Source organism: Chiloscyllium plagiosum, unplaced genomic scaffold (genome assembly GCF_037043375.1).
Source record: "Chiloscyllium plagiosum isolate Xiang-an unplaced genomic scaffold, Cpla_swu_hap1 HiC_scaffold_16, whole genome shotgun sequence".
NCBI classification, from domain to species: Eukaryota; Metazoa; Chordata; class Chondrichthyes; order Orectolobiformes; family Hemiscylliidae; genus Chiloscyllium; species Chiloscyllium plagiosum.
In genome coordinates this window covers 31,780,318-31,796,899 of record NW_028270154.1, presented here as the reverse complement: position 1 = coordinate 31,796,899, position 16,582 = coordinate 31,780,318, and the positions used below count along the sequence as shown (strand labels likewise).

Here is a 16,582-nt window from a genome sequence, read left to right as displayed (position 1 = left end):
GTATTTTGACCATTTAATCAGAGTGGAAAAGCCACATAGATCTTTTCCAAAGAGTAGAGTGGAGGACAACAGGAAGAGAGGTCAGCATGGTCATAATTTAACAAAGGGATTCTCAGACTAGTCACTGATGCTTTCCTGTGAGTATGTGAGGATGGCACAATTCAGACAAGAGTAGCATGCAAGGACAGCAGATCTCCTGACAGGAGTAGCCACATGTAGCAGCAGGAATCTTAAATTTATTTTATATTTCATATACTTTCTAATGCCAATCTCTAATCAGAAAACCTCAAAGTAAAAAATTAGACAATTTCTTACACAATTCTGATTAATTTATGATGGACACTTCTTTGTGATGTTTTATGAAAATAAGTCAATTAGATTTTCTTGGAGTCTGAATATACAACAGAATAGTTTCTGCTAGTCTATTTTAGAATAGGAGATTTCAACCAGAGAGAATCTTTACTTTTAACATCCCAGCAATTTAAGGATCTTTTGATTTCCTCTTTTGACATTTAATTTTAAAAAGTGGTATGTAATTTTCAAAAGCACGTTGTTCCTTTTACCTGTGTTAATTATGTAGCGGATGGCTTCAGGTCCAAGTGTGTCATAAAGTGGCACTATCACCATGGAGTAGGTGTAGCATGCCAGTTCAGCAATAATCCACTGGATGGGAAGTTGCATTTATAAAATAAAGGAAAATAACAAGATAAAAAAAACTTCATATATTCATATAAACATCACAGAAAATTTCTTTTTTTGTAAGGATATTTATAAATAGTTGTTGTAACCAATTCTTACCTCAGGTCTGTTCTGTGCAAAAACACCAATGAACTGGTCTGGAGAGGACCTGCAGTTTTTTTGGAGCAGTCCAGATCCCAAGTTCTCAGCTCGGTTTGCAACCTGTGACAAAAAAAAAGTATTTTTGGTAATATCCCATTTGTTTTCAGGTCTCAACCAACGAACCTGAACTAAATGGAGCTCTGCTGTAACTAAAGTCCCATTAAGTTGTGCATATATGGCTCAGTCTGTAGTACTCTTGCTCTAACTACAGGAACCCAGCTTCAAGTTCCCTTCCAGCAACTACATATTCCTAAATGGTGCAAAATCTGCCATGGCTAACAAATGTTGTTCAAGGTTGTTCGAAGTAAAAGACCAATTAAATTGTTAGAAACAGCAGTAATTTTGAGGTTTTGGAGCACAAAGTAGGAACAAGAAAAGAAAAAAGGAGAAGAAAGCATGAGTGCAACCTAACAAACAACAATAGCAGACTGTAAAAGCTGCCATATATAACAAGGAAATGTCTAGCAAAGACCCGCTGAAAGCAGAAGAATTTATAATGGGATATATAAAAATGGCAGAGAAGCCAAATGATTAGTTTGGGGTCTGTTTAACTGAGTAAAATACCAGAATTCTCCCAGAACTAAGAGATCCAAGTGGCTAGAAAGAATGAGGAGTTGAAAGAAATCAGCAGCAGTGTAAGATTGTAGCAGAGAAATTATTGGTGCTGCAAGTTAATAATTTGATGGATCTGACGGACTTCATCCCAAAAGTGTTGAAGGAGGTGGCTTTTAAGGTGGTTGGTTCATTGGTGATCATCCAAAAGTCTATGGATTCTGGAATTATTCCTGTGGATTGGAAGGTAGCAAAAATCACCCCACTATTTTAGGAGTGAAGATAAGAAACTACAAACCTGTTAGCCTTTCGTCAGTAATAAGCAAAATGGGATCAGCTATTATAAAAGATAGAATAAATAGACAATAATGGCTAATAATGGTTCGAATTGTACATTCACAAATCTATGTTGACAATGGGAAAAGTAGCTGAAGGCAAAATCAGACAAGGCTGAAGGCATCTGTGGCTCAGGGAAGGCTTGTCAGAAGGGGCAATTTGAGGTTGGGAGTGAAAGAAGGGTGTCAGCATGAGCAATTTAGAGATAGGCTTTGTAAATACTAAGGGGTCACATGGGTTCCTTCTGTCTAACATTCCCGAGGTAACCACCTTGCAAAGTACAGCAAAACTATCCAATGTCTGCAAACGTTGCTCAGAACTGAAGACATTCATGCCCATAGAAAGTTACGCTCTCTGGGCAATTCCTACAGAGGTCAGTGTATCAGGACATCTGCAAGGTGCCAGTGAACATCTTGTGTCACATATCTAGACATGTGGTTTCTAACAATTCGGAGACCAGAAGAGATTGGCCGATTACTTCCCCCACCACAGAGACATGGCTGCAGTCTGAACCACTTCAAGATGTACCACAGATATGTTAATAGACCCTTCCAAACCCAATGCCTCCATTACCCGAGAGAGGAAGGGCAGCCAAAATAAGGGACACCGTAACATCTAATTTCTCCCCCTGCATTTATACATTATCCTGAAACAGAAATGTGTTGCCGTCCCTTCTGTTTAACTGAGTCAAAATCCTGAAACTCAATTTCTAACCTACATCACATGGACAACAATGGTACAAAAGTGGCTCACCACTACTTCCAATAGGGATGGGTAGTAAAAGATTAGTCTAGCTAGTGTCAGCTATGCCACAGCCTCCTGGTCAGACATAACCCCAACAACTTATTCACTAAACAAAGGTCACAGAAAGGCACCGGGTCCTGCTACACAGAGAAACTGACAGTAGTATGCCATCTAAATGATTGATTCTTGTTTCAAACTATTACGTGTATTTCGCTAATTGTCCAGAACGATAGAAGGTTCCAGAAAACCATAAAAATGTATAAAAACAGTGTTCATCTGCAGACCTTGCACTTGGAAGCTCTGTTGGAATCTTCTGAGGCCTTCTGAGGAGATCAGCATGGCAAGAGGCAGAGACCATCTGACCATCCAGAAACAGACAGAGAGAAAGAAAGCAGCTTCACAGGCCCAAAGACACAGCCAGAGAGAGCGCAACTGCATAAACCCAAAAGAGACTCAGGAAGTATGGTAACCATGAGAGATAGTATGTTTAGAACTAAAGATTATCATAACTTAGCTCCTCATAAGGTCAATGCCATATTGGAATTGGTACTGGGGAATGAACCCGGCCAGGTGTTAAATTTGGAGATAGGTGTGCACTTTGGCGATAGTGACCATAATTCAGTTATGTTTACAATAGCAATGGGAAGGGATAGGTATATACTTCAGCGAAAGAGGTATAACTGGAGGAAAGGCAATTGTGATGCGATTAGGTAAGACTTAGGGTGCATATGATGGGGAAGGAAACTGGAGGGGATGGACACACTTGAAATGTGGAGCTTATTCTTGAAACACATTAAAGTGGATAAATTTCCAGGACCTGATCAGGTGTAACCTAGAACTCAGCAGGAAGCTAGGGAAGTGATTGCTGGGCCTCTTGCTGAGATATTTGTATAATCGATAGTCACAGGTGAGGTGCTGGAAGACTGGAGGTTGGCTAATATGATGCCACTGTTTAAGAAGGGTGGTAAGGACAAGCCAGGGAACTATAGACCAATGAGCTTGATGTCGGTGGTGGACAAGTTGTTGGAGGGAATCCTGAGGGACAGGATGTAAACGTATTTGGAAAGGCAAGGACTGATTAGGGATAGTTAACATGGTTTTGTGCATGGGAAATCACGATTGAGTATTTTGAAGAAGTATCAAAGAGGATTGATGAGGGCAGAGCAGTAGATGTGATCTATATGGACTTCAGTAAGGTGTTCGAAAGGGTTCCCCATGGGATACTGGTTAGCAAGATTAGATCTCACGGAATACAGGGAGAACTAGCCATTTGGATACAGAACTGGCTCAAAGGTAGAAGACAGAAAGTGGTGGTGGAGGGTTGTTTTTCAGACTGGAGGCCTGTGGCCAGTGAAGTGCAACAAGGATCGGTGCTGGGTCCACCACTTTTCATCATTTATATAAATGATTTGGATGTGAGCATAAAAGAGGTACAGTTAGTAAGTTTGCAGATGACACCAAAATTGGAGGTGTACTGGACAGCGAAGAAGGTTACCTCAGATTACAATTGGATCTTGATCAGTTGGGCCATTGGGCTGAGAAGTGGCAAATGGAGTTTAATTTAGATAAATGTGTGGTTTGGGAAAGTTTTGGGAAAGCAAATCTTAGTAGGACTTATACACTTAATGGAAAGGTCCTAGGGAGTGTTGCTGAACAAAGAGACCTTGGAGTGCAGGTTCATAGCTCCTTGAAAGTGGAGTCGCAGGTAGATAGGATAGCGAAGAAAGCATTTGGTATGCTTTCCTTTATTGGTCAAAGTATTGAGTATAGGAGTTGGGAGGTCATGTTGCGGCTGTACAGGACATTGGTTAGGCCACTTTTGAAATATTGCGTGCAATTCTGGTCTCCTTCCTATCGGAAAGATGTTGTGAAACTTGAAAGGGTTCAGAAAAGATTTACAAGGATGCTGCCAGGATTGGAGGATTTGAGCTATAGGGAGAGGCATAACAGGCTGGGGCTGTTTTCACTGGAGAGTCGGAGGCTGAGGGGTGACCTTATAGAGGTTTATAAAATCATGAGGGGCATGGATAGTATAAATAGACAAAGTTTTTTTTCCCTGGGGTCGGCGAGTCCAGAACTAGATGGCATAGGTTTAGAGTGGGAGGGGAAAGATATAAAAGAGGCTTAAGGGGCAATTTCTTTGCGCAGAGGGTGGTATGTGTATGGAGGAGGGAGGAAGTGGTGGAGGCTAGCACAATTGCAACATGTAAAACGTATCTGGATGGGTCTCTGAATAGGAAGGGCTTGGAAGACAGTAGTGGAAAGTTGTGTGTGGAATGTGAGGATATGGGGAAGATTTGTCAGTATTCACATTGGAAAAGGGCAATGTTAGTGAGCATATGAAGATATAGGTGATAAGATTAGATGGGATTGAGTTTGAGAAAGAGGAGGTTTTAACAATTTTGGAAGATCTGAAACTAGATAAGACCCCTGGGCCGGATGGGATTTATCCTCAGATTCTCTGGGAAGCCAGGGAGAAGATTGCAGCGCCTTTGGCTTTGATCTTTATGCCATCATTGTCAACAGGAACAGTGCCAGAAGACTGAAGGATTGAAAATGTTGTTCCCCTGTTCAAAAAGGGGAGTCGGGACAACCCTGGCAATTATAGGCCAGTGAGCCTCACTTCGGTTGTGGGTAAGGTTTTGGAAAAAGTTATAAGGAGGTAGGATTGATAATCATCTGGAAAGGAATAATTTGATTTGGGATAGTCAACATGGTTTTGTGAAGGGTATGTTGTGCCTCACAAACCTTAGAGTTCTTCGAGAGAGTGACAAAGCAGGTGGATGAAGATAAAGCAATTGATGTGGTGTATATGGATTTCAGTAAGGCATTTGATAAGGTTCGACATGGTAGGCTATTGCACAAAATATGGTGTTTCGGGATTGAAGGTGATTTAGCGGTTTGATAGGAAATTGGCTAACTGAAATAAGACAGAGGGTGATGGTTGATGGGAAATGTTCATCCAAGAGCACAGTTACCAGTTGTGTGCTGTGAGGACTTGTTTTGGGGCCACTGCTGTTTGTCATTTTTAGAAATGATCTGGATGTGGGCGTATAAGGATGGGTTAGTAAATTTGTGGATGACACTAAAGGTAGGCAAAGTTGTGGAAAGTGCCGAAGAATGTTGTGGGTTACAGGGGGACATAGATAAGGTGCCGAACTGGACTCAAATGGAGTTTAATGCGGAAAAGCGTGAGGAAGTTCACTTCAGAAGTAGTAACAGGAATGCAGAGTACTGGGCTAATGATAAAATTCTTGGCAGTGTAGATGAACAGAGAGATCTCGGTGTACAGGTGCATAAACGCATGAAAGTTGCCATCCAGGTTGATCAGGTTGTTAAAAAGGCAGATGGTGTGTTGGCGTTTATTGGTAGGGGTTGAGTTTCAGATCCATGAGGTCATGCTTCAGCTGTACAAGGCACTGGTAAGGCTGCACCTGGGGTATTGCATGTAGTTCTGGTCACTACATTATAGGAAGGATGTGGAAGCTTTGGAAAGGGTTCAGAGGAGATTTACTAGGATGTTGTCTGGTATGGAAGGAAGGTCTTATGAGGAAAGGCTGAGGGATTTGTGGGTCTTTTCATTAGAGAGAAGAAGGTTGAGAGATGACTTAACTGAGATGTAAAAGATAATCAGAGGGTTAGATAGGTTGGACAGTGACAGCCTTTTTCCTCGGATGGTGAAGGCTAACACGAGAGGACATAGCTTTAAATTGTGGGGTGTTGGACTTAGGACAGATATCGGGGTAGTTTCTTTACTCAGAGTAGTAGGGGCATGGAACGGCTTGCCTGCAACAGTAGTAGACTCATCAACGTTAAGGGCATTTAAATGAGCATTGGACATACATACAGATAAAAATGGAACGGCGCAGGTTAGATGGGCATCAGATTGATTTCACAGGTCGGTGCAATATTGAGGACCGAAGGGCCTGTATTGCGCTGTAACGTTCTATGTTCTATAACGTGGAGATTGTTTTGCATTGGCACCGACTTGTGTTCACAGTGATTTGACCACTTCAGCATTGAGGACATCTGGGCAAATTCATTCATGACATTCTGGTCGCAGTTGTCTAACTTGTTTAAGGAGGAACTAGACAACAGCTATATCTCTTAAGTAAAGAAAACCAAGAAATGAAACAATATTATGATGATAAATAAGTATGTAATGTCTGATGGTTCTTTTAAATTTGTTCTCACCTCTTTATACGAGAGCCACTGATAGGGGTGTTTAGGTTTTCGGAATCCTAAGCAAGGGCCATCCCCTAAACAAAGAAGCAACACAATTATTTCATTTATTTACTCCCTCACAATACTAATAGCTCTCCTATAACATTCTTCATTGTTCTTAATGAGATTAAACCACTGTAAAAGGAAAGGTCTGGGTAGTGGCAAGAAAGGTGTTGGAAAGACATTTACCAGTAATCCTGCCATTGACAATAACAAGTGTCTTTTTGCCTGGTTGTTGAAAAATAAATATCAATATATACCCATTGAAGGTAGAACTCAAATAAATGTGGTTCCATATCCTTTACCAATGTATTCAGATTACAGATATTCTAAATTAATTGCAAAATTGAAGGGTCTTAAACTTTGGCAACTAAATTTGATGACTACACGAAGTTAGGTAGTGAAGTAAGTTGTGAAGACGAATTTAAAAGAAGCCACAAAGGGTTATAGACAGATTAAGTGAATGGACAAAGATTTAGTAAAGAGTGTAATTTGGGAAAATACCAAATTTTCCATTTGTCAGGAATTTAAAAAAGCATGCCATCTGAACGCTGAGATAAAGGGATCTGCACATCCAAATCCATGAATCACAAAAGATTAGCACAGCAAACAAGGAGGAAAGCTGATAGAATGTTACTATTGTGAAGGAAATTGTATCCAAAAGTAGGGAATTTATGCCTCTTTTGTACAAGGCTTTGATGAGACCACATCTAAAGTACTGCAAAACGTCTATCTCCTTATTTAAGGAAGGATGCAAATGTATTGGAAGAGTTCAAACAATGTTTACTAGACCAATACATAAAACAGGTTGGTTATTTTAGGGGGCTATATTAAGCTTGTATTTGCAGGAACTCAGAAAAGCAAGAAGTGCTGTTATTGAAATATACAAGATCCTGAGGGGTCTTGACAGTGTGGATATGGAAAGGATGTTTCCTGTTGTATAAGAATCTAGAACTAGAGGTCTTGCTTTCAAAATTAGGGGGTCACCCATTCAAGACATAGATAAGGAGAAATCTTCTCAGATGGTACGGAGTATTTGAAACTCTCTTCTTCAACAATTCCTTCTCTCAGAAGGTTGAATGTCTTTAGACTTCCTTGCCACAGAGAGCTGTGGGTACAGGATCCTTGCATATAATTAAGACAGAGAAACAGACTCTCGATCAATAAGAATAAGGGAATGAGGGGTTATTGGGAAAGGGCAGGAAGTTGAGTGTAAGAAATGCTGGATCTGCCATGATCCTATTGAAAGGTGAGAGAGGCTCAAGATACCAAAAGGCCCCTTCTGTTCCTGTTTCTTATGGCCTTATGTTGTAACAATGTGATTGAAGCAGAGTCCTTGGCTATTTTTAAGGCAACAATAGGCAGATTCTTGATAAGCAAAGTTGGGGGTGAAAGGTTGTTAAGGATAGACAGGAATGTGAAACTATCGGATCAGCCATGATCTTAGAGAAGGGCAAAGCATGTTTGAGGCACCAAGTGGCCGAACCCTGCTCCTAATTCGTATGTGCACACGTAATAAGAAAGTGATTAAAAAATATATACTAATTTGTAACTATACTCTGTTACCAATAAAGCTCTTCTTCAATTAATTGGAGAACTTATATTCACAATCCATCTCTCCAAAACTGAATCAGAAATATTTTCAAAAGTTCATACCCATGATTGTTTCTTTGACTATGAATTCATATAATTGTACAGATTTTGAGATTCTATTACAGAATGGAACAACCTTTCTGACAATGTTCACTTTTCATTCAGCACAGTCAATGACTTTGAAGGAGATTAGGTTGTGTACAAGTATTAACTTTGATTCTGGATGAATTTTTCTTTGGGGATGGGCTTGCCAAATACCTTTAGAAGGCACAGTAGATAAGTCCATTGCCTTTCTACCACCATGCCATATTGCCAATATTGTGGAAGCTGACAACTCAGATGACTACCAGGAAGCCAATTTAACCATTTTAGTGGCCAATTAATGGCTACTTTCATGCCTAAGTAGATACATTTCCTACACCAGGAAGACCCACTAATACAAGGGTCCCGGGTGAGTGCCTTCCTTTTATGGGCAATCCATGGCACATGGAGGAGTCCCCAACTGGCAAGAGCACTGCCAGCGCATAGAGAAAGCATAACTATATCCCAAGCACTGAGGCCTACCTGCCGAGCCAGATGTACTCCAACTTAACTGCTGTGTCTTCAAGGACACCTTGCCATGAAGGAGACTTCTCTCTAAAGCTGCAGCCTGAGCACTGATGAGGTTGTCAGCTGAGGTGGTCCCGGCAGCAGACTCTTGGCCATCCCTGGCAATAATCTGCTCTAAGTCCCATCACCATCCAAAGTGACTGCTTTTGATCTTGACAATAGGACACCACAACATTACTAGCAATATTCAGCCTTCTGTTTTGAACAGAAAGCCTCCCCATTCAGAAACATTGAGAAATTTCAATGTTTTATCTTTGCATACACATTTTATCCTGGTCTATAATGAATACCTGAAACATATTTAAAATAATGGAGACATTGTGCAACTTGATTAGTTTGCTGTAATTACGTGTTCAAGTTTGTTTAATACATACTAATGAAACTTTCCCAAAACTGATTTCCAGACATGGAATAAAAGTGACTGTCATTAACAGCAATGCAGCAATTGATAGAAATGATTTCAATAAGTTCAAGAAAAGTTGGAGTCAATAGGGGTCTAGGAAAAAAGCAGATTGCTCAATCTGGACCCCTGTTCATCAACTTAAACATTCACTACCTCTGCCACCAATAAACTGTAGACAGTGTGTACAATATGCAAGATGCTGGTGTTACCAAGTCATGTCTGACAGCACATTTCAAACACATGAACTCTACCATCTTGAAGAACAATGGTGTCAGATGTCTGGATAACCAGCATCACAAGTTGCCTACCAAGCCAATCAGTGCTCTGACTTGAAACTGTGACACACTGTTCTTTCATTTCTGTTCTGTCAAAATCCTGGAATTCCCTTCCTATTAATACTGTAGTCATACATACACTCCACAGAATGCAGTAGTTCAATGAGGTAGCTCACCAGCATTTTCTTAAGGGCAGTTAGGGCATGGAAAAAAATGCTGGCCTGGCCAATGATACCCACATCCCTTGAAAGAATAAAAAAAAAAGCAAGGTTATTTCGGTTGGTTGGAAAGATGATAGGAAGCCAAGGTAACCAGCTAGAAAGAGAAGAGAATTGAGGGTGATGTTTGCATGCATGTTTACAATGTGGAATTTTAAGCCATGAGCTCATTGTTGAGGTACAGTTCATGAATTATTTTGAAAGGGTATCTGATGGTTCTTGTTAAAGACATATCTTGAAGGAAATCAGAAGAACCAAGTAGTAGAATGTAATTAGATTAAAATATAGTTTAATTCGAGAAAAGTAGTGGTATTGTTATGACGGACTAAATAACCTACTTCCACACTTGATCATCTATGATTCCGCAATGTTATGAGGCAGATACAGCTCATGTGCCCACTGCTCTATTATGGACCAGACAAACCCCCCTCAAAACATATTAGTAAGTAGCCTAGACACTAACTTTTTCTTATTTTAAAAGTTTAGTGTGTTGCTTTCCAAATACAATTCAACTGGTGAAACTATTGACTTTACGCAAAACACACTTTATTTTTACACTACAGTGAAAATACAGAAAAGAGAGAATTGGCTTAACTGTAACTCTATTGAAATGCTTAACTAACTATATATATTATATACATAAAAACAAACAACTAATAATTAACTGTTCCCATATAGTAACATCCCATAAACACACCCTTGGCAAAAACAAATTCAGTACAACAGATAATCTCACATGCAAATATAGAAGCAGGATGAGAACTTTGAGCTGTAACAGAGAGAGAACTAAGAGCTTCCACATTCAGGTCAAGACCTCAGCAACTGCCGAGAGCTAAAACTGAAGCTTGAACCCACTCATTCAGGCTGCTTCTACTGTTCCAACTTTTGAAAAAAAGGTCCCAAGACCTCATAAGCTGTTTACTCTATTGGCTTTGAGCAGACTAATTGTCACCTGTCTCAAACTTTCTTCACAAAAAAAGGACAAAATACACCTCGTAAAGCCATATCATCACAACTGAAATTGGACCAAGCCTTGAAAAGGCACTCTGCTAGCCATCACCAATATCTCCCCACACTCCCCAAGGAGATAAATGCTATCCCTTTGTATATCATATGTGAATTCACAGATCTTCATGGCATTATGCATACTAAATTGTAGAATGCTTTGTTTTATAGTGAAAGACCACTATAACATGCAAACTTCATTTTAACTAATGGCATATTAGTCCCGGAACTCTGTTGCTCTCAATTGCCCAAAGTCAACTCAACCCAGTTGGCTTACAGTAGCAACTGCTTATCCAGTTTGTTTGTGCTTTTGTATATTACAAGTAATTTAATCTGAACACTAATTTTACAACTGTATCAGAGAGCTAACACTTGCCAATTATCTTTCAGCCAATTATCTTATGGTAACTCGGGGAAAAAATATTGGCAGCGTAGGTTCATGATTAAAATGGGGATTGCCGTGGTCGCTGCCTTGTATATGTCTCTCACATTATTTACAGCTTCCTCTTTATCTGTATGTCTTTCTTTCATTACATGTCCATTTGAAAGAGAGCAAGAGGGCAAACTTATGTTGTAATGGCACTGTGAATGCTTATATCAATTCAATGGAGGTAGCTAGCACGGTGGGCTACTTCCTGAACATTCTGCAGAACTTTCACTAATATTCTTACTGAGGAATGGATTTTGGGCCAGGCTTTTGATGAGGGAGATTGAAAGTGAAATTAAGTACCAATGGGATCCAAGGAAATGTGGCTAATTGAACCCAAAATTATCTGTGTAGCAGATGCAGAGGATGATGGGCAAGGGACTGCAAGACTGTGTCCAGGGAGATTCCATAGGGATCAGTGTATGGGGTCCTTGCTGTTTGTGGTATATATAAACAATTTAGACTTCACTGTAGAAGGATTCATCAGTAAGTTCACAGATTATGCAGAAATTGGTCCTCACCTTACAAAGAAATTTCAATTAATGCTGTTTGAGGACAACAGCTTTGTCTGCACATGGGCATCAATGCCATTTTCATTCGCGATATGAACTGACAAATGATCAATTGGATAGCAAAATCATTAATGGGAAATAATTCTACACACAAATAATACAATTTAATAAAAACCTTGAATGGTCTGATTATTTGAGGAAATAGCGGAGGCGTTGGTTGAGATCTTTCAAAAGTCACTGGAGTCAGGGAAAGTCCCAGATGATTGGAAGATCGCTGTTGTAACCCCCTTGTTCAAGAAAGGATCAAGGCAAAAGATGGAAAATTATAGGCCAATTAGCCTAACCTCAGTTGTTGGTAAAATTCTAGAATCCATCATTAAGGATGAGGTTTCTATATTCTTGGAAGAGCAGGGTCGGATTAGAACAAGTCAACATGGATTTAGTCAGGGGAGGTCGTGCCTGACAAACCTGTTGGAGTTCTTTGAAGAGGTGACAAGTAGATTAGACCGGGGAAACCCAGTGGATGTGGTCTACCTAGACTTCCAAAAGGCCTTTGATAAGGTGCCACACGGGAGGCTGCTGAGCATGGTGAGGGCCCATGGTATGGATTGAGGTACTGGTATGGATTGAGGATTGGCTGTCTGACAGGAGGCAGAGAGTTGGGATAAAAGGTTCTTTTTCGGAATGGCAGCCGGTGACAAGCGGTGTCCCGCAGGGTTCAGTGTTGGGGTTGCAGCTGTTCACATTATATATTAATGATCTGGATGAAGGGACCGGGGGCATTCTAGCGAAGTTTGCCGATGATACAAAGTTAGGTGGACAGGCAGGTAGTACTGAGGAAGTGGGGAGGCTGCAGAAGGATCTAAACAGTTTGGAAGAGTGGTCCAGGAAATGGCTGATGGAATTCAATGTGAGCAAATGCGAGGTCTTGCACTTTGGGAAAAAGAATAGAAGCATGGATTACTTTCTAAACAGTGAGAAAATTCGTAAAGCCAAAGTACAGAGGGATCTGGGAGTGATAGTTGAGGATTCTCTAAGGGTAAACATGCAGGTTGAGTCCGTGATTAAGAAAACGAATGCAATGTTGTCAATTATCTCAAGAGGGTTGGAATATAAAAGCACTGTTGTGCTACTGAGACTTTATAAAGCTCTGGTTAGGCCCCATTTGGAGTACTGTGTCCAGTTTTGGTCCCCACACCTCAGGAAGGACGTACTGGCACTGGAGCGTGTCCAGCGGAGATTCACACGGATGATCCCTGGAATGGTAGGTCTAACATATGAGGAACGGCTGAGGATCCGGAGATTGTATTCATTGGAGTTTAGAAGATTAAGGGGAGATCTAATAGAAACTTACAAGATAATACATGGCTTGGAGAGGGTGGACGCTAGGAAATTGTTTCCGTTAGGCGAGGAGACTAGGATCTGTGGACACAGCCTTCGAATTAGAGGGGGTAAATTCAGAACAGAAATGCGGAGACATTTCTTCAGCCAGAGAGTGGTGGGCCTGTGGAATTCATTGCCACAGAGTGCAGTGGAGACTGGGACGCTAAATGTCTTCAAGGCAGAAATTGATAAATTTTTGATGTCACAAGGAATTAAGGGCTACGGGGAGAATGCGGGTAAGTGGAGTTGAAATGCCCATCAGCCATGATTGAATGGCGGAGTGGACTCGATGGGCCGAATGGCCTTACTTCCGCTCCTATGTCTTATGGTCTTATTACGCAGAAGAACTTTATTACACTCAAGTTACTGCATTTTCTTTTTACATCACAACAGTGGCAAGACTTCCGTTCTTATTCAGTCATAAAATATGTTGCAGCATCCCGAGAACTGAAGGCATTAGATTAATAGATGTTCTTGCTTTCTTTGATGTGTAGTCCATTCTTCTTTTTACAGTTATGAACACTCCCATTCACCTTTTACAGACCAGCCAGGCATTCGGCTTAATAGGTCTTGTGGAATCTACCTCGAGCAATTTATATAAACTATACACGACAGGAAAACCTTGATAGGAAAGTATAATAGTAGTGGTTGCTTTCCATAAGATTTTCAACATATTACAGATGGATACCATGTTTAGTAATTATTGGTGTTCACAATCCAAAAGTTATCTATTGGTACCAAAACATCACAATATTTGGGCTGCCATGCCATCTGTGTAATGTATAATTTCTTCCAAACCTGGGTAACATTCAAATGATCATAAGATACCTGACCTAATTATAATGTCTAATTGGAAACAACTCCAATCTTTCACTTTTAATTTTGGATGCCTCTCCCTTGGCCGGACCTTTTCAGCCCAGCTCCTTTTGTAAGACTAAATGGCTTCTCATTTAAAAAAAAATTGGAATTGCTCTGAACACAGTCCAAAGATATGCAGGTCAGGTGAATTGGCCGTGCTAACTTGTCCATAGTGTTAGGTGCATTAGCCAGAGGGAAATGAGTCTGGGTGGGTTGCTCTTCGGAGGGTCGGTGTTGACTAGTTGGGCCAAAGGGCCTGTTTCTGCACTGTAGGCAATCTAATTTTAATATAATCTAAAAAAAACCCATCAGAAATGTTTTGTCGACAAGGAATGAAAAAGGCAATGCATCTGGGTTTCCCACTATGTGGTGCTCTGCCCCAATCTCTTTGCTTCCCTGCTCCAGTGCCATGCATTCCTGCTTTGAGTAGACCATGACTGCAGAGAGCAGTAGTATGGTGTCAACCCATTGCACTCCCATTTAGACAGCCTGTGCCAGAAAACTCAAAAGAAGAATGCCCTGGGCTTGGATTAAGTTTCTCTTCCAAATGAAGTCACTTTAGTTTCTTAGATGAAAATGTTTATTTGGAGAGTGTAAGCTGTTTTGAAGTTTGTAATTCATTAGGAGAAGTAGTAGATTTTCAAATAAAACACCATTAGTATTTCTGCTTGTTGGATTCCCATCAACAGATCATCCGTTCTGGCTTTGTTTATTAATGTTCACCTCAGGTTTGCTCTGCAATGCTATAAGCTGGTTGGAGTCAGAGCCTGCTCATCTCGGGACATTCTCAAAAGTCATTAAAAAAATAAGAGTTTTGAAAATGAAATTGTCAGTAATATTGTTCATCACCACCGCCAGTTCTCCATCCCACCAACTACCTAAACATCCCAATATGATACAAAAAGCCAGAAAACAGGGAGGACCTTCTACCTACAGTTATGCCAGGAAACTCAGCATTCCTTCCCACCAATGCACAGAAAACATGGATGCCTGGATGATTGCACAAACCAGAGAGAAAGCCAAACAGCACGAAAGGAAAAGCAGAAGGAAGGGAGAGAAGGAGTAAAATGAAAATGGAGGTGGGGAAAGGGGAGGCGGGGACATCAAACTAAATGAAGGAAGAGAGGGACAGAAAGAGAGGTGAGAAGCATCCACATACAGAGAATGAACTGCTATTGATGCTATCCAATGAATTAACCATGTGCAAAACTGATTAAAAATTGGAAGTGATGTTTAATCATGATTCTGCCAGATATAAAACAAGTGAGAAACAACAAACTGTAACTGCTCCAAAATGTTGAACATTTTGTGCTATTTGAAAATTCAATGGATAACTTCAGTAGCAATCTTCCAGTGTTTATAAAGAACCCTTTCAATTGCCAAAGGGAAATTATTCTGGGATCCAGAAACTTGCCTGTTATGTGTAATCCTCGTTGGTATACTTCATACATTGTCCTTGCATCATCGTGATAGTGTGTCATAAGCTGAAGGCTGTCACCTAATACAGAGCCACGAGCTTGGTCAGTGCCCTAATGAAACAAAACAATCTGTGTGAAAGAACTTTATACAGGTGGATAATGATAAACACATCTAGATTGTCAGCACTATTTTGTCTTGAATTAGAATGATGTTTAAATCAGTGTTTTGATAAAACCTTGATAAACAGAATTTGGAGATGCCAGTGTTGGACTGGACTTTATTAACAGGAGAATCTTGCTCATGACTGTAATGAGGCAGCCGTAAATGGAAACAAAGTATTAAAGAGGACAAAACAAAGTGGGAAGAGGTGCAAGCTATGAATGCGGGAGTTACTCAGTGTTACAGATGTGAGGAACTGGAGATGATCACTAAGGTGGGATGATGCAATATCATTTAAGGAATCCAAAAGAAAGGATTAAAAAAATACATTCAGCAGCTTATTGTAACATATGAATTCTTTGAGGATAAAAAGTAAATTTATAACTAATATGCAGAATTTGACAGCTCATTTAAAAAGCTCTGCCTTATGTTTTCATGAAACAGACAGTGAAAGAAAATAGTATCTGGTTCAAAAGGTAGGATTACGAACTAACCAGTCTCACTCAGATTCTGCAGTGCCTCCATACTTAACTCTTCTCTATACTGGGTTAATGGCACCTCGCCTGCAGCAAATAAGGGCCCATACGTTGTCAATCCAATCATGGATCAGGTTATTTTGGACCAGGTTTAATAAATAATCTTACAGTAAAAGATAACCGAGGAAAGTGATCAAAACATGGTAGAACGTGGAATTCAGTTTTGTTTTTAAATGGAATTGCAACAAAGGTAGCGAATGCATTGTCGATAATCTTCCAACAAACCGTACGTTTTGGAAAAGTTCCAGATGATTGGAAAATTGCCAAGGTAGTATCCTTATTTAAAAATGTACAATAAACGTGACCCAGGTAACTATAGGCTCGTTAGCTTAACAGCTATCAGTGTAAAAATGTCAGAGTCTATTATAACAGTGTAGGAGCAGAGCATTTAGAAAAGGATAATATGATCAAGCAGATTAATGCTTCATGAAGGGGAATATCATGCTTGACAATTTATTAGAATTCTTTGAGGAGATAACAAAGTAGGAT

General features: G+C 40.2%; 1 protein-coding gene across 3 annotated transcripts in view; it reads right to left on the bottom strand.

Moving 5' to 3' along the window:
• LOC122556574 (long-chain-fatty-acid--CoA ligase 6-like) overlaps nt 1-16,582 on the bottom strand; it is a 203,998-nt gene that overhangs the window by 113,103 nt on the left and 74,313 nt on the right. For all 3 annotated transcript variants that reach the window (XM_087995260.1, XM_043703393.2, XM_043703392.2), the window contains exons 3-6: nt 15,394-15,508; nt 6,667-6,731; nt 799-900; nt 564-663 (exon numbers count right to left, since the gene is read on the bottom strand). In XM_087995260.1, the coding sequence (XP_087851386.1) occupies nt 564-663; nt 799-900; nt 6,667-6,731; nt 15,394-15,508 (382 nt within the window). The remainder of the gene's footprint in view (nt 1-563; nt 664-798; nt 901-6,666; nt 6,732-15,393; nt 15,509-16,582) is intronic.